The sequence below is a fragment of the Citrus clementina genome, unplaced genomic scaffold (genome assembly GCF_000493195.1).
Source record: "Citrus clementina cultivar Clemenules unplaced genomic scaffold, Citrus_clementina_v1.0 scaffold_7, whole genome shotgun sequence".
Classification (NCBI taxonomy): domain Eukaryota; kingdom Viridiplantae; phylum Streptophyta; class Magnoliopsida; order Sapindales; family Rutaceae; genus Citrus; species Citrus x clementina.
In genome coordinates this window covers 20287125-20308705 of record NW_006262075.1, presented here as the reverse complement: position 1 = coordinate 20308705, position 21581 = coordinate 20287125, and the positions used below count along the sequence as shown (strand labels likewise).

General features: G+C 34.5%; 3 protein-coding genes and 1 pseudogene across 5 annotated transcripts; 1 reads left to right on the top strand and 3 right to left on the bottom strand.

Moving 5' to 3' along the window:
• Positions 1-1680: 1680 nt before the first annotated feature.
• On the bottom strand, positions 1681-3672 carry LOC18037000 (protein NEN4). The gene is made up of 4 exons (XM_006428083.2): positions 3183-3672; positions 2900-3010; positions 2456-2632; positions 1681-1993 (listed from the first exon to the last, which is right to left on the bottom strand). Exons 1-4 carry the CDS (start codon positions 3633-3635, stop codon positions 1901-1903), a joined length of 834 nt encoding a protein of 277 aa, XP_006428146.1. The 5' UTR covers positions 3636-3672; the 3' UTR covers positions 1681-1900.
• Positions 3673-4515: 843 nt separating this feature from the next.
• On the bottom strand, positions 4516-9508 carry LOC18037030 (bifunctional aspartate aminotransferase and glutamate/aspartate-prephenate aminotransferase). 2 transcript variants are annotated; one of them, XM_024180846.1, is made up of 10 exons: positions 9226-9508; positions 8795-9002; positions 8332-8425; positions 8142-8245; positions 7053-7301; positions 6855-6968; positions 6663-6746; positions 5407-5577; positions 5175-5288; positions 4516-4964 (listed from the first exon to the last, which is right to left on the bottom strand). In XM_024180846.1, the coding sequence occupies exons 1-10, from the start codon at positions 9357-9359 to the stop codon at positions 4824-4826; spliced, it is 1413 nt and encodes a 470-aa protein (XP_024036614.1). In that variant the 5' UTR covers positions 9360-9508; the 3' UTR covers positions 4516-4823. The 2 variants fall into 2 exon arrangements, with proteins under 2 accessions (XP_024036614.1, XP_024036613.1); XM_024180845.1 differs by having other exon boundaries at positions 8795-9005; positions 9226-9507.
• Positions 9509-11958: 2450 nt separating this feature from the next.
• LOC18037029 (trafficking protein particle complex subunit 12) lies at positions 11959-15545 on the bottom strand. 2 transcript variants are annotated; one of them, XR_002904687.1, is made up of 3 exons: positions 14292-15545; positions 12545-12954; positions 11965-12175 (listed from the first exon to the last, which is right to left on the bottom strand). XR_002904687.1 is itself a non-coding variant. In XM_006428080.2 (2 exons), the coding sequence occupies exon 1, from the start codon at positions 15403-15405 to the stop codon at positions 14293-14295; it is 1113 nt and encodes a 370-aa protein (XP_006428143.1). In that variant the 5' UTR covers positions 15406-15545; the 3' UTR covers positions 11959-12954; position 14292. The 2 variants fall into 2 exon arrangements, 1 of the variants encoding a protein (XP_006428143.1); XM_006428080.2 differs by having other exon boundaries at positions 11959-12954.
• Positions 15546-17481: 1936 nt separating this feature from the next.
• On the top strand, positions 17482-18975 carry LOC112097037 (annotated as a pseudogene).
• Positions 18976-21581: the final 2606 nt, after the last annotated feature.

Sequence of the window (21581 nt, the reverse complement as noted above, 5' to 3'; positions counted from 1 at the left end):
CACGTGCATCAGCTATCTATATGACAACTATAAGTACTGTAGGAGTGGACCCTTGGGTGTCTGTGTTCAATGGCGGGTTCGCTAGAAATGGTCTTTGCAACAGATGAAACTGTGTCTTGGACTGAGATGAGTATGCCTTAATTTGAGCGGTGTGAGATCAATCTTTTCTCCCAAGAATTTTACATTTTCCTGTAACGCCAGTGAATCAGTGGGTCATGTCGTATTTTAACTCATCATATAAATTGTAATATTAATAAAAAAATTTAAAATTTTATAATTAAAATTAATTGTTTATTTTTATACTTAGTAAATTTTCATTTGTACTAATGTAATTAACTCATGACTAAATAATTAAATTATAAATGAAATGTCGTCTAACTTTTACTCCAAATTAAGTAAAATATGAACAAACTGTCACTTGTATTCGGAAATTATAAACGACATGAAATCTATGGGATGAAGTTATTAGAAACGCCATGCCATACAAAATTACTCCAGAATAAAAATTGTATAAAATAAACGATGTGTCCTGCAATATTTATAAATTCTTACGACATGACGTCTACTTGATAATGTTATACACGTCAGGTCATATGTAAATGGCCAGAGATTAATTTATCTTCCCTTTTTTTTTCCCTCTCCCCGGTTAAATCACTCATACCTTGAGTGGTGAGCAACTAATCACTTTATTTTTAGGTCTATTTTATTAATATCACTTCACCGTTGACAAAATCTTTTTGTTCATTTTGTTTGATATATCTTCAATTTCATTTGTTGGCCTGCAAAAATTTTCACCTCTATTTCAAAACTATTTAAAAGAAATGAAATTTTCTTTGCTGGAGTAAAATATTATGGGGACAAAAAAAGGGATTTGGATTTGGTACTAAGTTAAGCAATATTGTGCTAACCATTGGTGTTATGTGTGCAGTTACAACAATATATGGTTAAAATTTAATTACATATTGTAATTTTTATTAAACGACTATGAATCACACTATTAGGAAAAAAAAAACTCAGTTTAACACTGATTTTTTTGTTTGAATAAAATTCAGCACTGAATTTAAATCTTAGAAAATAACAGAAAAATAAGTATTTAAAATGACTGATTGTTAATACGTAACACAACAGAACTAGAGTCGGTCTCTATCCGAAGGAAAACTCGAGTGAACAACGAAGGAAATAGCATAAACTCCACGAAAATCACCCAAACGACTGGCTATCTAATTATAAAAATAAAATAACAAAGTAAAGAACTTTGACACAACAGATGAGATACATCTTTATAAATATATTGTTATCGTATAAATAATAGAATGAGGAGCTACTATCTATTTCACACATTATTTTTATTTTCTTCCTGCTGTCTACCAAATTAAGAGTGTTTAGGTTTGCTATTTTGTGCTCAGTGGAGAGAAACCAGTGGCCACATTTTTCCACTTGTATAGATATGATCAAATGCTATTTTTATTGTGCGAGAGTTGCCACAATCACATTGCAGCATAAAAAATTAGAATAATTATGACTTAATCTCTGTTAATTATATTATTTTTCTTGTATACAAATTGGCCTCAAACGAGTTACCCCAATTAAAGAATGAACGAGACAATTGTGTGACAAATAAATGAACCTACAAATTGTAATTCCGGATTCATTAATTTGAACATCTATGAAAGTGGCTGCTTTCTCCATTGAAGCATTTGCGAGGAGTCTCCTCATTGCTAATTAAATGATCATCATCATCATCTCCTTCACATTCTATGAACAAGTTTCCGACAATGTTGATTAACTTCTTCTTCCTTAAGGATTATTGGATTTCGTGGGTTGTTTCATCTTCCGATTATCGAAACAGATCAGTGAACAGGATAATTTGCCGGCGTATCGATCACAAATATTTTCTTGCTCATCGAAGCAGTGAATGAGAATGCTTGAGTAAGGTATTAAGAGGCTGGCTTCCTTGAGATTTACACAACAGATTCTTCACACTTTCTGTCATCTGTGATTTCCAAGAAATTCATTTTCATTGTTACTTGTTAGCCTGACAACTATATTATAAATTATAATGCATTTGATGTGAAAATTATCTAGTGCCGATATTCGTCTATAATTTTTAAAATGCATAGACAAGCAATTCTTTACGCTAAAAATTTGCTCTTTCTTTTCTACGAAGACGTGTTTAAAACATCATGTAAGCCTATAACTTAGATTAAAAAGCAACTCATGTTTATATATATATGTGTGTGCGTGTGTGTGTGTGGAATTTTTAAAATTCTCATGTGCAAAATTTCAAAATCTACAACATATATATTTGAGCAATGTATGTTAATACTGTTGTAATTTAGTGTCTTAACGTTTAAAATTTATATTCTAAATTAAAGTGCGGACGTCTGCACTGGAGAATAATTATGCATATATGTTGTAAGTAACGTAGGAAGAGCAAAATTATTGAATGATGAACCTTTCCCAAGCTTGTTCTTGTGTAGGGAACCGCTGACCTTTGATATCCAAGAGAGATTGGAGGAGATTTTCTACTAGTTTCCTCTCTGCACGGCAGTTTTCCATTGCTTCTGCTTCGTGTTGTAACCGTGAGGGAGCTTTGCAAATTGCTATTAAATGTATTTGGGAGGCTTGATTCCTGCTAATTAGTAGATCATAATGTGTTACAAAAATGATTCATTATCTAAGAAACTGGCTAGGTAGAAAAAAAGAAAAATCACATGAGATCTAATAAGCTTTGTTACGTGGGTCATGTTAGTTAGTTCAACTGATAAAACCTCCAAATGATACTAATATTATAGAAACATAATAATACCCAAAATAAAATGTGAATACGTAATTAAATCGAGCTCTGCCTGCATTGTACGAAAGGAAGAGAAAGCTAAGCTGAAGGTTCAGAAAGTACCAGGAAGAGCACAGTTGCACAATGCTTCAGGACCTCCAAATTCATCCGAACATCATCCAGGCTTCTGTGCTTTTGCTGTCCTAGCCCAAAATATGAAGCTAATGTCGCCATCTAGACACATACTTATAAACAAGGCCTACATCAGAACTCAACAACGAAACTTCGGCTCTAATACCAGGTTAGTCAACTTTTGGATTTGAAATTTGGAGTACATGTTATAATTGAAAGTTAAAATTTCCAAGCAAAAGGCTTGATGTTAAAATGCTTTCAACTGGATACATACCTTCATGTTACCAGCTCTTCTGCCAAATTTTTCAGTCAAGACTCCTAAAGAATCAATCATTCCAACAGGCACAGGCGCCGGCTTACCAATTTCAGCAAATGCCTCTTTGATACGAGCACAGTCAAATCTCCGTATATTATGCCCTGCCCACACTCTGCCATTCAAGATGCTGAAGATTTTTTCAGCAACTTCCTCAAATTCAGGCGCACTCTCAACAGCTTCCCTTGTTATCCCATCACATCTACTAGACTTCAATGCAACAGCTGACAAATCTTTTGGCTTTATGAGGGTGCTGAAGCTCTCAAGCTCCACGAGTTTCCGCGGACAGACTACGATTGCTCCGAACTCCAGCACCCAGAACCGCTGCCCGGCTCTTCTGGGCACTGTTGTCTCCAAGTCAAAAAACACAATCTCTGCTGTGCCTGCTGCTTGACTTGGAATAAAACCGTCCATTTCTCCTGTTTTTGTCTTTTGCTTTCAGGTCTTTTTAGGTACTTTTTGCGCCTTTTGCCTGTTACTACCAGCATGCTATAATTTATAAATGGTGCAGCTGCATGAAGTTTTATTTTTTATTTTTTTCCCCTCAATATGGGGTTGATTATCTTGTGGTTCAAGTCAGTTGTTTAGGCATTGTCTAGTGCAAAGCAAAGAAAACCAAATCCAGGGAGGCAGGAATAATGCATGAAACCAAGGCAAGAAATTGTTTTCCTCCATTTTAGTCTCTTTGTTTGATTATTTTTGGGCAGGGTTCTTAAACCTTTCGGCTAAACCTTTTGCCGAAGTTACAGCTTTCATTGCCTGTCAGGCTATTGATATTTAATTTGATGAATTTGTAGGAATCTTGGAAGCAAGCTCTTCTTTTCCCTTTTTTGGGTTCCTGAACTGGGATTGAATTGATTCCCTGATACCTTTACATAACTTAATTTTGATATTTCCTTGGGAAGAAAGCCTGTTTTAATAGTATTCAATAACGGCTTATGGTTTTGGAAGAATATTTTGTTGCTTGAAAGATAATCTACTAGAATGCAAGAGCGATTGGAGACTTGTTATAGTGAAACTTCTATTATTACCATCCGATCTGAAAGCATTTGAGAATCCTGATAAATTTCACATAATTTCAATAGAGATACTTCGTCAAATTTTGAAAATAGATTTCGGATCCCAAATCAAACACACCCAAAACCATTTTTCTTTTAGACCTGAATTCTGCCCTGATAAAATTTTTTATCTAAATAAATACATTTGAATAATTGGTTGTTAATATAATAGAATACAACAGAAGAAAAAACCTTGTCCGTGCAAGAACAGTAATTCACAAGTGGCACAATCTATAAAACAGCAAAGCATAAATTTTATTTGCATAAATAAACATGTGAAGTCAGTTTTATTCGGTTTTCTTGGAAAACCAAGCTGAATAATTTTATTCAATTTTTGTTCATTTTCTGAAGATCTAAACCAAACCAGGAACTAATCAATTCAGAAATTGCTCACCCTACGAAAAGTTACATGAAACACCACTATCAGAGAAGAATGCACCTAGATGACCAACCTGTCCTTTTTTCACAAACAAATCAGTACAATAATACAGATCTTGAATTTGAGGAAAGATATAACTGCAACATTTGCATCAGTTCATCTGTATCAAACCAGTACACCAGGTCTGAGCGTGAGAAGACCTTTCTTAATTCTCTCCACAGCAGCCTGTAGGGTGGTGAGGGACGCTGCATAGGAGATGCGGATGCAAGTGTCATCACCGAATGCATCTCCAGGAACTAATGCAACCTATAATAATCAAAGGCAAAACTTCATGTAATGTTTAATAAACCTCAAGAAAAGTAATTAATTTTTGCATTGCCTGGATCAGCAATTCTAAGACATTTTCTTGAAATATTTGAAAATATTGGAGTAGCTACTCCCTAGTTACTACCAAACTCTTGAATTGAAATTAGCTAGGGTACATAGAGAGGAAATCATGAAGCAGCCACACAATACCTGAGCCTTGTCCAACAAGTATCGACAAAGAGACTCTGAATTCTCAATTTTCCCAAAGCCTTCAGCCTCTGATCCATAGTAAGAGCTGAAATCAATGAAGAGATAGAAAGCTCCCTGCATACAAGAAGTGAAAACAGAAAGATTAGCATAGACTATGAAGAATAAAAGACAATGAAGGCATGAGCAAGAGCAAACACACACCAATAAGTAAAAATCTAACTGTGGCCATTACCTGAGGTTCTGACATTTTGACGCCCTCCAATTCTCCGAAGCTTTTAACCAAGAAATCCCGCCGCTCTCTGAAAGCTTTCACCATTTTCGAAACTACCTCCCCGCCAGCATAGCCCAAACCTAATGCAGCAACACCAGCTTTTTGAGATATACTACTGGCACCTGAAGTGAACTGAAATAACATAAAACAGCAATAAGCTGTATTTATATTTCAAAGAACAAGGTGAAAAAATTCTATGAAAAGATAATGGCACATCGATAAATAAACTTTCAGCAAAATAAGCATAAGAGTACATATAAATACAATAGATATCATATGTTTAACAATTAATTCCTTATCGCTTATTAAAGTTCTCTACGAAACTATTCACGAGAGTGTAAGAATTGGAAATGCAGTCATATCTGCTTTGACTTTAAATAATCTAAAATTTTCAAATTCTAACATGTACCCACTCCTAATAGTACCAGCTTTTTTTCTCAAGTTCAAGTTATATTGTCTCTCTTTCTTAGAGGAAAACAAAAAGGCAGAAATTATGTCAATCTAATAACTCATGAGAGATTTAACAATCACATAACATCCCATGATGAAGACTTTAGTCCAGCCTGCATCCTCCCTACTTTCCTGTCCCTTCTCTCTGAGATTGTTGCTGTATTAAGTTATGATCTACTATCTCACTTCTAAGTTCGCTTATGTTAGTTTACATGTCATACCTTGTCTAAACTGAGACGTGTTGCCCGAAAAACTTGTAATGACGTTTAAAAAAAAAACATTGAAAAGATTAGAATTATTAATTCATATGCCACTTTCAAATCATCTACAAATGCCTCAGCATTTAGATCATTATAGTCCAACAAATTTTCATGATTATGCAAAACGATTTCATGCTCCACAAGTACTTCCCTTTTCATGAATATTGATAGAAGAAAAAAAATTGAAACTTTTGAGCTTGCGTAATTTTAGTATCAAAAGTTTTTGAAGGCTCATCGAAAAAAATCTAATATAGACAAAATTACTCAAAATCTTGAAGTCCGATAAGGACAAATATTTCCCTCTTTGAGTAAATATCATCAATCTGGTACAATTCAATTATATATTCATTAAACCATTCTTCTTGATGCTGTGTAAAGGATTTACATTCAAGGTGTGGTCCATGTGGATGATAGGAAAACGCAAAAACCAGAAAACATGTCATGCATGGCAGGTGAGTTTTAACATTTGAGGATGTGGTCCATGTGGATGATAGGAATGCAACATACCTGACTCTGGATCTTATTACATGCTGCAACAAAATGCTTAGGGCCGGCAATATATCCAAGTCGCCAACCAGTCATAGCAAAGGCCTAGGAAGTCATGCTCACAAGTCAATCAACAAGGGCAACTATTTTATTGAAATTAACTAGAAGCCACTGATCTTTCGATGTTTTAGCACAAATGTCAAATTTGAATACCTTAGAGAACCCATTAACTGTCAAAGTCCTCTCCCACATGCCCGGCAAAGATGCAAAGCTTGTGTGAGTTGCAGGTGCGTAAATTATGTGCTCATATATTTCATCAGACAGAACCTGAACAAACCAGCCAAATAAGGTTCAGGATTTCAGATGTTGGTAAATTGTAAGACCAGAAATTTCAGGTTCAATCAGATTTACCAGAAGCCTGGGATGCTTTGCTACAATCCTTGCAATCTCATCAAGCAAGTTCTTGGGGTAAACAGATCCTGTTGGGTTAGATGGAGAACAAAGAATCAACAGTCTTGACTTCTCAGTGAGTTTGGACTCAAGAACCTTTGGATCCAAGAGAAAATTTTCAGAAATGCGTGTTGGAAGAATCACAGGTGTTGCATCAGCGATCCTGGCCATTTCCGGGTAACTAACCCAAAATGGTGCAGGAATTATAACCTGAAGAAGGAAAGTGGAATGCTCATTGGCAAATGTGACCCCATCTCTACAAGTAAAATTCATTTCATTTGAATGACCAGCAGCTCCAAACCATGCAAGGGAGCTAATCTGATCCTTTAAATATTCAGAACAGACAGGAAATGCAGAGGAGGTATCCTACATACTCAGATTTCTATTTCTTTCTTGTGACACAAGATTTGCGTATTTGGACATTAGTCAATAATAATCATGAAAGATATTGTGATTGTGAATCTCATGGACTACTCTATGCAAAACCATATCATTCCATGATTTTACTTTTGTCGTGACCAATTACTATGTTTGATCAAGAACCTACCATTTCATTAAGTGCTTCTAAACCAAATGAGTATTTTCCTATACAAAAACTAAAATGCATGGGAGTAAGGTTCAAATACAATACAAGTCCTTTTCCCTGATATTTGAATGGAAAGATAAAATCATGCAACATTTGTTTCCCTAGATGTTGCTCCACCAGAGGCTACAAGTCAAAAGCATCACGGCACTTGACTCAATGAAAACTTTGAACACATAAATTTGCTTGGAATCACTTCAAATTCTCAACCAGAATCTTGTTCCTAAACAAAAGTTTTCAAGTTGGAGTTCTAATATCATTAACCACAGCAAGCACAGTAGTAGTATGATAGAAGCCAATTTTCTACTCATGCTTCAATTGGAAGACTGTTACATTTACCAAAAGAGTTTGCAATTTGAAAAAGAAAAACAATAATCAATAATTCTTAAACTGCTAGCTTAGTCTAATCAGAGAAAGCATACCAACAACTAATGAATCATACATATATCATGTTCACAACATTTCACCTCATCTCCTGGAGAACAGACAGCAAGAACCGCTTGAAGAATGCTCTGCTTTGCTCCATTGCTGACCAAAATCTGATCAGGTGTATATGACAAACCATTCTCCTCTGCAATTAAAAACTAGGAAAACATAATTTAAAACCCAACCATAGAAGTATAGGCTATGTACAGAGCAGTTTAATATTCAACCCACCTTTAAGTTTATGACAAATTGCTGAACGAAGCTCCAAAGTACCCGCATTTGGAGTGTACCTTGTGAAACCCTCACGAATTGCATTTATCCCTGCCTACAACCCAACAAGTGAAAATATATTAAGAATAAATTTTGAGGACCTCAGCTACCCTTTTTTTTTTTTTTTCCAACTACAAACACACCCATGAAACCCTAAGAAGCATTGAAAATCACTCCTAAATTTTATAAATCCATTAAAAACCTCCCTAAAAAATTTGCCAAAACCTCTTCAGGCACATAGCTTCTGTGGAATGGAATCACCACCAGTCAAATACATGTTGTTAGGTGGGTGTTACTTGTATGCATTTACCAAACACTTTAACTACTATGTTATCAACATTCATTTGGAAAATCAAAACGAATCCTTAAAATACAATAAATTAAGGAAATTTGCTCGGATGGAATATAAAGAAAGAAAATGTACCTCTGCAATAAGGACTGGGGTATCAAAATCAGGCTCGCCAGCAGCCAACCGAATAACAGACACACCAGCCTGAGCCAGTGCCGTCGCCTGGTCAGTAATGGCCACGGTCTTGGAGGGCTTCACAGCATTAACTCTCGGACTCAAAGATACATCAACTTGTACTTCTTCCACCCCACTACATGCCATCACTCTCAGCACTCTTCCATCACTCCTTAGAAAAAAATTTAAAAAAAAAAAACAATTTCAAAATTCATTTTTCCTTCTGAAATATTACATAAAATACAAACTAAACCCCTCCCCCATACCAATGTGAGCAGAATTTCAATCTAGTAACACACACAACAAAAAATAGAAACCCAGATGCATTTTCACACATTTGTTGCTTGAAAATAGTAGATTGAGGGAGAAAATGAAGAGGAACTTATACTTACTTGTTGAGATTGAAATTGTGAAGATACCGGGAAGGGAAAGAAACGGATCCGGGTATTTGGGCGGGGATTTTGCTGTGTCCCAAATTGACCGGATTGGAGATGAAGCTAGTTGATGAATGAAGAGAATTAGCCATGAAACTGGAATCGATTGTGAGAATTATTACGTAAATGTGTTGTCTTTTCTGATTCTTTATGAAAGTTAACGAAACAAAGTTGGAATCTTTCCGATCGTTTTGAAAAGGAATCTGTAAGGCGCGGTTGCTGAACAAAATTAAAGGACGGGTTGGTGGCTTGTCAGTGTGTGTATATCATCATACGTATGAGTGACATTGGGGTCCACTTCAAGTGGTTCAGTAGACGGCAGTGATTTAACTTTTAGAGGTCTGCCCGTTGAAATGGACGGTGGAGATTAACAAACTTATATTACTTTAATATGTTAATTAATCAAACGTTGAAAAATATACCACTTAAAGCACCTCCAAAAAATTATTTAAATAAAATTCTAATTCTTATTTAAATAGTCATATGAATATTAAACACTCTAAAAAATACGTTAATTTAGATTTTTTAAATAAAATTTATTTCTCACTCTTTAATATTGCCGAGTGAGTTTCACCTTCTTCTATTAATATTTTTTTATTATTTATTAAAAAGATAATACTACAATAATTATTATTTATATTTGCTTTCAAAAATATAACAGCAATTCAATTTAATAGTAGAAAGATTTGATTAAATTAATGTTAATTTATTCTTATTTGATGAGTCTTTTGAAGGAGATTGTATTTTTTTCATTCACTTATTTGTTACATCAGTAAGTAAATTGATATTTGAAGAATAAAATATAAAAGTCTTTTGGAGATGCTCTTATAATCTTATTAGATCCCATTATTGAAATTCTTAAATGAACTATAAAATAACAATAAAAATTATTTAAATTAATATCTTGAGTTAAAAGCATCTGGTTTCAGATTTCAGGTTGCTTGTGATACAAGTTTGACTCCGTTAATTGTTAAATTTGATTTTAGAGTAATTATCCATTGTCCACTTATTTTTTCATATTTTTTTAAAAATACATAATTTTTAATTTTTTTTTACTGACCTCCACCTAAAATTATATTTTTTTTGCACGTCTACGGCCATCTTCAAACAATTGAGATTTTGTTGACGTCATAAGGGTATAATGATAATTTCATTTACGCTACAAAAACATAATTTGGACGATGAAACTAGTCACTAATCACTAATGGATAATATATAATGATTTTATAAAAAAATAAATAAATAAGTATTTTTTATTAGAAAAAAAAAATTCAAACCTGGCCTATAGGTTTTACTGAGACTTGAGAATGAGGCTTCAAGCAACCAGACCAGCCAGCCACGGCCACCTACCTCCAGTCCAAAATGTTCAGCAGTCAACATACCAAGCAATACCATGCAAAGAGTTTAAAAATTGACCGCCCACCTTATTTTTCAAGCGTACAAACCCGAGAAATTAAGACAAAATTTTATATAAGAATTGTTTTTTGGTTCGTTCCTTAAAAAAAATAAAACTAACAATTTTCTCGAACATTTGTCTTCATAAATAATAGGGCTGATTTTGAATTATTCTCTTATAAATTGATTATTTTCAAAACATCTCTCTTATTTTTAAAAACTTCAATTTACCCCTATATTAGTTAAAAAGACCGAAAGAATTGTCAACCCACTTCTATTTTTTTTCCTTACATTTTGAATAGAAATAAAATAATTTGAATTTTTTTAAAAATAAGGAGAACGATTTGAAAATAATTAATTCACTCGAGGGATAACATGAAATTTATCTTAAATAATATAATTTGATTAAAATGAATACGTTCAAAGAATTACAGGATAAGCTTACGGATCGAAATGTATTTAAAATCAAAGCATTTTCATCAAATTAAGTTTTGGTGGAAGAGAGATTAGTCAAACAACGCCTTCTCCTTCAACAACTTCAAGGTTGGTTACTTGATTTTGATGAACATCTCACAAAGTTCAAAGAGGTGCAACTTGAATCTTACCTACCTTACCAATCATTAAAAAAAAGGACTACTCTTCCACAAAAGAAGGAAAATAAAAACAATTTCATTAATGATCCTCATCAACCCACATGGATCTTAAAAGAGTGCGTACACTAAATCTATTTTAAAATTTTCATATTTTAAGTGTTATGTTCTTGTACCAACTTTCTTACTGTGTATGTATCGTGAATTTTAAGAGAAATATTACCCATAACTCAAGATATACAATTAAAAACTTCGGTGCGATGAATTGACTCTAGTTTTTATCCATCTTATAATTAAGATCTAATTTATTGAATTGATTACACTATAGGACTTTAAATGAAAGAGACATATCGCATCGTGTACATTTATTGAGTAAAATTTCATCATATAGAAATAAATTTTGAAATCATCCCATCGTTTTATTGGCGCGCATCTCATATACAGGGCTTTCTCTAATTACAAATAAGTTTAAACTCGGACAATTTGCGAAAGGGTACATTTGAGATTGCATTTCCACATGTGCTACCGCCCTTAGCTTTGGAAGAAGTATACGAAGAAAACTCCAATATCAAAATCAGTAAAACAAATACTTTGGAGAAACGGAATACTGGCTAAGACAAATAATAGAGTAATGGATGAAGATGATGTAGGCTTGACAAGTAGGCAACACAAACATTCCAAAGGCATAAAGTTAACGCAAGTGAAAGAATATGTTGCTACTTTATCATCAAAGGAGCTTCGAATAAGTCAAGAGTATTCGCAGTGCATTAAGGTGTTTGATAAGAGCGATAAGAGCTACAGTTGAAAATGTGATGTGACTGATGCTCATCAATCTCTAACAAGTCAAACAGAATGACACTACAAGACTAGGTGTCATAAGCATTGAGGCATTGACACCTTTTTTGGGGCTGGCAAATGGGCATCTGCTGATATAAGAATTGGAATAATGTGGTCAACTAGTGAAACAAGGCATGGACAAACCCAAATAAAATTCAAGATCACAAATAGTAAACAATAAGATAATGTCTCTCTAGTATGAACATCATTTTCATGCACTGGGAGACTGGAAAAAGTCAAATGCAATATATCATTCTTGTTCGTAACATGAAAACAACGCCAAGCAAAATGAAAATCGACGCATATGGTGGTCACTTGTAACCCAAGAATATATTCTACTATGGTGTAGGCCAATAATGGAATTAATGTTCATAAGAGATAACTAACAAATAAAGATAGAATTGCTTGGGAAAGGGATTGGTAAAAACAATTTCAGTAACAAATGAGAATCTAACCTTCTCAGAACTTCTCAGTGGCTATAAATAGATGGTACTAAATGCACCAACGGCAGCATCCCATCTAAGCATCAACTGAGGGGAAGAGAGGTCTTGTATGGAGATGAAGAGCTAGTTTTCTAGCCAAGGATGACTTGCCTATATCAACCATTTTTGGGGTTTTGGAAGTGAATGCATGTATGCACACACACACACAAGTGGGTTTCTACTTAACTAGCTAAGATCCCTCTTGTGGTATATGCTTGGGCAAGCATCCTTGCTAAACTGACCAGCTCTTATCTTTCATGCTAGACCAACATCTCTTCCATGGATGAGGGCTTCATGAGATGTGATTGGAACATCCAAGCGTTGCAATTGTGGTATAGAAAAGTATACCATACTCAGAAGCAGTTTGGGCCGTTAGACTGAAGCTGATCAGGTACATGTCAGCCAATCAAAAATATGATTGCATCACGTATCATACACAGAAGGCAATTGTATTCAACAACATGTTGTATGCCATATTGCAATATATATTTTCATCTATTAGAAATGCATAGCCTACTAATCTACTTTAAAACCATCAAATATTCACCCATCCCAAACCAAGGGATAACCAAAAAAAAAGGTGGTGCATCAGAAAATCTGCAACATTAAACTTATTCCAAATGTGGCATAAAATTTTTCATTCTCTAAACTGCATCAATATTTCTGGGGAAGATTAAACTGCAGCTGGTAAGCCGTGAGCATAAAAATTTCACAGGAAGGTAGAAAGTAGCAGAAGCAAAATCAGTGTCTAGATTTTCTGGAGGCTAAAGCAAAATGAAATAAGTGTCTAGATTTGCTAGAGGCTAAAGCAAAATGAAATGGATGCAACCCAAAGTCAGGAAAAATTTAAGCAATCAACCATTTTGTAGAAGTGACTTATCAATAAACAAATGGATATTTAGGTTGTATTAGTGAGATACATATAGAAAATAGCAGCACCTCATCTACAGCAAACATATATGTATATATATATCCAGATCAACTAACAAAGATACGAAAATAGCATTGAAGTAGCATGCCTTGACGATATGACAGATCAACATGTAATTGATTGCTCCTAATTTGATGGATCACCATCACAAAAAGAAAACAGTCTATTTAAAAAAACATGAAATTTCATGTATCAATAAAGGTAAACAATGTCCATCGCTGAACCTAAAAGAGGCAGTACGAGCACACAAACATATGATTCAGTTTTAGTGTATCTACTACGACAGATGATTTCCTGTCCTAATAAGCAGCAAACAATCATACTGACTTGTTCAATGTCAATAAATATCAAAAGCTAATAGCAGTGGGATCATTACTCCTCACAACACAAAAAAGTAATTAAATGAAAGAATCAGAAAAATAGTACAGGAACTTCTAATTTAGTCTCAAACAGATGTAGGTAATTATGGACGAGGTTGTTCCATATCTAGCTCAGCATGAAAAATTCCCAATCCATGTGGACTCAAGTATATGCATTGCAAGAAACATTGTGCAAACTCTTCCCATACATCAAAAAATCATATTATTACAACAGACCATGACAACTACCATGAAATGAGCAATGTAACTTACCCAAAAACAATCACAATGACCAGAACATAGTATGTCAATTTAACAGTATAAGGAAGGGCTTGAATATCTTGGATTAAGCTGAACAAATAATGTGTACCACAAGCTAACAGTTCAACCTTAGTAAAACCATGAATTTTAGATACAAACATCAAACTACCTCAAATCCTCGTACACGAAGAATCAAAATCATCAGGAGCAACTCTCCCAATCCAACTACTCAGTGTCCTCTTAATATCTGAATGGTTGACATATGCCAGCTCATACATACTACACAAATTCACCACCAAAGTCTCATTCAACGCCACTGTCGGCACTCTCTCAAGCGCATTTTCCAGCACCTTAATCGAATCCGACAAATCCCTCAAGTACATCAAACACAACGCCTTATTATTAATCGCCACAATATCATTATAATCCCTCTCTATACACTCCTCATACTCTCTCACCGCAGATACATAATCTTTCCCCACCAAATAAATCAATGCCTTATTTCTACTGACAAGGTTCCTAAACTCAACTTCACTCAGCAACCCATCCTCAAATTTCCCCTCGTTTAACATTTCCTCCACTCGATTAAACGACTTCTTTGCCCCCTCTAAATCCCCAACTTGCATCTGTATAAACCCTAATTTCGAAACCAAAATCGGGTCCAAACCATTACCTCGACCAATCGATTCATTCATCAAATCAAAACAAACATTATACTCTTTACTACTCAAATGATACCCAATCAAACAATTCAAAACAAAAATCTCTCTTTTCTTCCACGATTTCACCGATTCTTCCAATTTCTCAGCTAGTTTTCGTGCCAACTTTTCTCTCACGAAATCAAGCAATTCATAAAACCGGTCCAGACCCACTTGCCGGTTCGATAACTTAATCGGAAGAACCGCGTAGAGCCAGCGGAGAGAGAAGGGAACCATGGATCCGGTCCGGTTCGGGTAAATATGAGGATATGTTTCGTATTGGTAACCGGAGCTGTTAAAGTCTTCGAGAGAGTCGAGCTCTTGTTGGGCTTCATCGAAGCGGCGTAGTTTCATTAATGCGAGGGTGTTGTAGGCGAGATAAGTGAGGTGGTGGTGGGGTTGCGTGAGGAGAGACTGGGAGCGGGCGCGTGAGACATTGTCGATGATTGTGCGCCAGGAGCCGCGCGTGGCGAGGTCTTGGAGAGATGCGAGGTCCGGTACGAGGTCGTTCAAGGATCCGAATTCGTTGGTTAACGGATCCGTGAATCGGCTTGGGTTTTGACAGACGGGTGGCGACTCCGTCATGGTGTTGAGTTTCGTTGCTGTGCCAGCGATTTGGAAATCAAGGTGATGAAGATGACAAGAGTGGTAAAACGCAGCGTTGTGGTAAAAGTTTTGGGCTTGGTTCTGAAGGAAAAGTGGGTTTATTGAGTATTTTAATGGGTTCAAATTGCTCAATCCTTAAAATAATTCTAATGACACCCCTATAATTCCAAAAGTGCCCATCATATATATTCCTCTCCTTTTTCTTTTCTTTTATCTATTTTCCCCCTCATATTTATCATCATTCTTGTACAATTGATAAAAATTTTGTTGGGTCGATGGAATTGAATGTGGTGTGAGTTCCGATAAGTTTGATGATAAAGGCAAAATCTGCATCTTATTATACTGACAATAAAAACAATTTAGCTAAGGAAAAAATCATTAGTTTATATCAACTTGTATATGTGTGCAAAATGCCGTTAATATTCGTACTAATTCTGCATTATATTATGGAATTAAAAATAATTATTTATTTTATACTAGGCAGGCACATAATAGCGTGCATCGTGTCTAAGTCAGTGTTTACTTTCTGGAGTGGGAGTGTGGAGTGTGGATTCCTCCCACTCCAGTGTTTACTTAGCTTAAAAAAAGAGGGAGTGGGAGTGGGAATCTGTGGGTCCCACCCAATTTTGGAGTGGGGAGGGGGATTCCCACTCCCATGGGGGGAGGTGGGAGTAGGAATCCACTCCCCCCTCTTCCCATTTTATCCTTATAAAAATAAATAAATAAATAATATTTAATAAAATAAATAATATCATATTTATTAAAAATAATAATTATATCATATTTATTTTATTAAATTTAATAAAATAAAAATAAATAAAAATTATATTTAAATTAATAATATTAAACATTAATTTTAATAAATATTAATTAATTATTTAATTAATAATAATAAATATTTTATTCTAAAAAATATTAATTTTGTACTATATTATCAATAATAATATTTCATTTGTGTTGCTATTATTAATAATAATTTTTATTCACATAATTTAAATTAAAATTAATAAAAAAAATTATGATTTACATAATTAAGAATATTAGTAATTATTATTAATTTATAAATATAATAAAATATTTACTTTATTTTCTAAATATATTTTTTATTAATTTTTTAATTACAAATTATAATTCTGTACATAAGGATAAAATTGTAATTTAAAACAATTTACTCTCAATCCAAGACAAAGTAAACAAATAATTAGAATTCTGATTGACAATCCATACTTTCATTTAGTCTAAGTAAACACCCTACTCTCACTCCCACTCCACACTCCTAATCCAAAGATTCTCACTCCTCAGGATTCCCACTCCAATTCAAAAAGTAAACGCAGCATAAGTCTAGTGTGTGTTACATTATCTTTAACTTGGAGATTGGAATATCTTCAAGTTTAAAATTTTATACCAGCTCCTTCATTAGATTTGACTCGTGCTCAAGACACATCAATATTTCTATATAAACACCAATTCATGCATTTAAAATCTTATGATCCAAACTTGCATTCACAAAAACCAAAACTTAAGACTCCAGTCTTCATTCATCCAGATGGCTGATTTTCAGCTTCTGCAATATTGCTCAAAATCTCTGGCTATGTTGCTTGCTTTTAAGCCTCGTGGCCGTCTTTTTGGCTGAGGCAAAAGTTCACAATTTAATATGGGCAATTTCATACAATTACAAATATCCCGACTGCTATAAGAAACTTGCTATTGCCATAATGGACAAACTCCAAGGCCTGTACTTTCTGCAGCCATAGGTGATACAATTAGCATCAATGTCGTCAACAATCTGATTATGGAAATTGTTGCAATTCATTGGTATGGAATCCGACAGGTACCGGAATCAAATTGAATTCTCTTTTCTTTGCTTTATTTTCAGAGACTAAGAACCCGTGCACAGTTGAAAATTAATCTTCCCACCTCTTTGCTAATATTGTGATCTTATCTAATAAATTGAGCTTACCGTCCAACTCATATGCTATCAGGGTTGCGGTTTCGTGTGCCAATGTTAGCTAGACCAATTCAGGGTTATTATTTCATTCATTCATTTAACAACAATTTGTGATTAATGCATGGCAACTTGGAACACAATGGAGTGATGGAACCGATGGCGTCTCTCAGTGTGGAACAGCACCTGGTGACACCTTCACTTAAATTTGTTGTTGATAAGGTAAATGTTCACAATTATTGAAAATTAATAAATAGACTCACTTAGTAATTGTTTCAAACTGTGATGATTAAATGAGCACTTACTCGTTCAGTTTTTATAACTTAAGATTTTGGGTTAAGAGATGAATGACCAATTCTTTCACTCATAGGTCGCAACATATATGTACCATTCTCATTACGGAATGCAGAGAGCATCCGGCCTATATGGATTAATCAATGTACATTTTTCTGACTGAAAAAATGATCCATTCACCTATGATCTTGATCTCAACATTATCTTAAGCGATTGGTACCGTTATACCTCTTATGAACAAGCCACTGACTTGACTTCAATGTCTTTTGTTTAGATTGGAGAACCTTAGGTAAAATCTCAAATCATAAAAAAATCTTGAACCGTAAAAATTACACTAACTTGATTTGTTTTTCTTTTTCTGTATTGATGCTTCAGTCACTCCAAATAAATGGAAGAGGAAAATATAATTGTTCTAACTTGGATGCTAGTGTTTGTGATGCAACAAATTTGAATGCCACCCTAATTCACTCACTGTAATCCCTGGAAAAACTTACAGATCAAGAACTGCTAGCTTGACTTCTTTGTCATCTCTTAGCTTCCAAATAAAGGTAATTAGTTTTCTTTTTGCATAATCACAAGTTAAAGAATTATTATGTTAATCAATGTCCTTTCTTGCGTATAGAGTATTGAAAAGGAATGAATCAAACTCTAGATATACTAATACATCATTGGAAGTATATCATATCATTGGAAGACTCTCACTTTCTCCCCTAATTGTTTTGCCTTTACTCGCCATCCCTAGCAGTCATTTTCATAATATCTCTTTACATAATTCACATCAACAGTTTCGCATAAAAACTATCGACCCCAGCCGCTAATACTATTATTATTGTTAAAAAGTTTTAATGTCATTGAGATAATAAGGTATTATAAAACCTGTATTTGGGTATGTGATAAGAGTTAAAATCTTTAATGGGGATGTAATAATTTTCCCCTATCTCTTATAGAACTTATTGATTTATAATTTATTCTTCAAAAGTATTTTTTTATCTAAAGGACCATGATTCTTTTTTAATCTAAACTTCTCTTGAGCATTTTAATTATAGCTGTTAGATTCTAAAAATGATGCAAAATGTTTTTGATATTTAAACTTCACTCACATGAGTGAAAAGAAAATTTAATTTTGTTTGAGCAATAATCCGCTAACTTCGAAATTTGTTTTACAGGGCCATAACATGACTATTGTGGAAGCTGACGAGAACTACGTGCAGCCATTTAAAACTCAAAATCTCTACATTTACTCGGGAGAAACATATTCAGTATTAATAACAGCCAATCAAGACTCTTTAAGAAAGAGTTCTGCTATTTGAACTCTTTGACGACAAAGGGACGACAGAAACGTAGGTCCTTTTGTCTGTTGTTTTAACTCCATTCATCATCCTTAGTCGGTTACTTTTTTCATTTAAAAAATAAAATAATAAAAAAATATATTAAAATAATAAAAAAGAAACCACAAAAGTAACGAAAAGAGATGACAATAGCAGCACTTTTTTAGTTCCGATTTTTCTTGTTGTCTTCTCTCTCTCCATCTCTCACCTCTCATTTAACATGAGCCATCTGCATTTAACAAGGAAAAATTAGTTCCCTCTCTGCATCTCGCTTATCACAAGGAAGAAGTTAGATCTAGATCTGTAAACAGAGGCAACTTGATAAAATTAGTACTGATTAATTAGTAAGTTAGTAACTCTCATTACATTCAAATAAAATTTTTGTTGTGTTCTATATATTTAAATGGTTAGGATATTTAATTTAAATTGTAAAATTTTTGTTGTGTTCTATGGGGATGAATGCACGTAGATCGAGGCTGAGCTAGTGGCCAATGAGAATCGTACGTTGCTAACCAAGCTTGTGAAAGGGTGGGAAAAGCACCAGCCGGCCAGGAATGATGACCAATTGCTGGGGGTCGATTTCCTCTTCCTTCCAAATGAACGGAAAGGGAAGAACGAAGAAGGGGAGTAAACTAAGGAAAGGAAAATCTAGCTGGGGAGGGAGGACATAAAAAACAAAAAGAGATGATATGCTTTCCATTTAACAATTCTTTATTTTATTATTTATTATGGCCCCACGCGAAATTAAAAGAAGACAAAGAAAACACGTGAAACGGTAGTGAGCGCCGCGTTTATGTCGTCCCTTTGTCTTATTTTAGTTCCTTTAATCATTTTCCTTCAAGAAATTACTGAATCATAAGAAATGTTGTTGCCCGAAAACCAGAGACCCCAATTGGTTTAGCCATTTTACATTACCTTTTGAATCTTCAACACCAAATCCTCCAATAAATCCCCCACTAGGCCCCATTTGGAACGACACATAATCAAGAAAGAACAAATTGCTTCCATCAAATCTCGTTAGGGCTTCATCTGGACCCCTCCAAGCACTTCTGACAAAGTGCTTTTGTTGCTCAACACACAAAACACATTCCAGGGTCAAATTGTATGTTCTTTAAATAATGTGTCATATTCCCTGCCAGGTAGAGGTGGCAAAAATACCCGCCCGGACCGTACCCGGGTGTTGCGGGCCGGGTAATACCTGGCCCGGGTATGAAGCCGGGTCGGTCTTGGGCATCACTTGATAAACCCGGAATTCGAATTTTATTAAAAAAAATTATAAAATATATATTATTTTAAATATTTTATATTTATTTGACTTATTTATTATACATATATAAAGTTTTAAACACTTAAAGTTTATATTTTCATGTCAAATTTTATTGAAATAAATTTAAAACTTATAAAATTATCAAAAAATAAAAAATATATACACATAAAATATTAAAAAATATAAAATCCGGGTACCCGGATTAAAACCCGATCCGGACCCGGACCCGGACCGGTTGCATCCGGGCAGGGTCCGGTCATGGCAATACCCGGACCCGGCCCGGGGTTTTGCCATCTCTACTGCCAGGCACCCCTTATCTCATTGCCCTGAAAAAAGAATTGGACTGATGCTTTTGATGCGCGCGCCGGAGACTTATAATCAAAGCTATGATATTTTTCAGTGTTGCTAGTAACAGTAATGCTACTGTTAGCGCATCATTTTATAGACTCAAATTAAATTCAACAGTGGATGTTATTTTGCAAAGGGTTAATTTTGTCCTGCCCCCAACTGTTTCAACATTTTTCGCCACGCACCCATATGTTTCGAAAATACTCACTCCACACCTAATTTCATTAATTTGACCGTTTAGTCTAACGGTCAAAGGGCAAATTTAGAAATTCATATCCTAAATATTATTTGATGATGATAAATTAAATTTATTTGATAATTTAATTGATGAAATTATTATTAATTACCTTTAAATAAAATTTTTTAATGTAAACATTAATTATTAAATTAACATTTTATCTCATTTTATTTTTCTCTAATTCAAGATAAGGGGTATTTCGGACATTTACTTAAATTTCAAATAGCTCCGTTAAACATAACGGTCAAATTAACGGAATTGGGTGTGGAGTGAGTATTTTCGAAACATATGGGTGCGTGGTGAAAAATGTTGAAACAGTTGGGGGCAGGACAAAATTAACCCTTTTGCAAAATGCTAATACTTGGAGTTACGGTGACAGTGAGACACATTCGTGACACCTTAATGGGCATGATTTTTGGGTACTTGCATTTGGAGATGGCCAATTTAATATGTCAAGTGATGTGAACAAGTATAATTTGAATTATCCGATAATGAAAAATATAGTGCCACTCCGTTCTTACGGCTGGACTACACTGAGGTTTCGAGTTGATAATCCTGGAATTTGGCTCTTTCATTGCCATATTGAAGCTCATTTCTTGATGGGTACGATGATACTTTTTGAATCGAGACCAGAGAGGGTGGCGGAGCCGCCGCAGCAGAATATGGGATGTGGTCTGAACCAAGAGTTTGATGAAGCCATAAGTGTGTTAAGATGTTATGTGTAATTATTAAATA

Coding starts and splice junctions, on each gene's coding strand:
- LOC18037000 (XM_006428083.2), bottom strand. CDS start 3,635: ATGGACGGTTTTATTCCAAGTCAAGCAGCAGGCACAGCAGAGATTGTG. Junction 2,633..2,899: donor GTGCAACTGTGCTCTTCCTG/GTACTTTCTGAA, acceptor ACTAATTAGCAG/GAATCAAGCCTCCCAAATAC. Junction 1,994..2,455: donor CAAGAACAAGCTTGGGAAAG/GTTCATCATTCA, acceptor TGGAAATCACAG/ATGACAGAAAGTGTGAAGAA.
- LOC18037030 (XM_024180845.1), bottom strand. CDS start 9,359: ATGGCTAATTCTCTTCATTCATCAACTAGCTTCATCTCCAATCCGGTC. Junction 8,246..8,331: donor AATTTGTCATAAACTTAAAG/GTGGGTTGAATA, acceptor TTTTAATTGCAG/AGGAGAATGGTTTGTCATAT. Junction 6,747..6,854: donor CAGTTAATGGGTTCTCTAAG/GTATTCAAATTT, acceptor ATGACTTCCTAG/GCCTTTGCTATGACTGGTTG.
- LOC18037029 (XM_006428080.2), bottom strand. CDS start 15,405: ATGACGGAGTCGCCACCCGTCTGTCAAAACCCAAGCCGATTCACGGAT.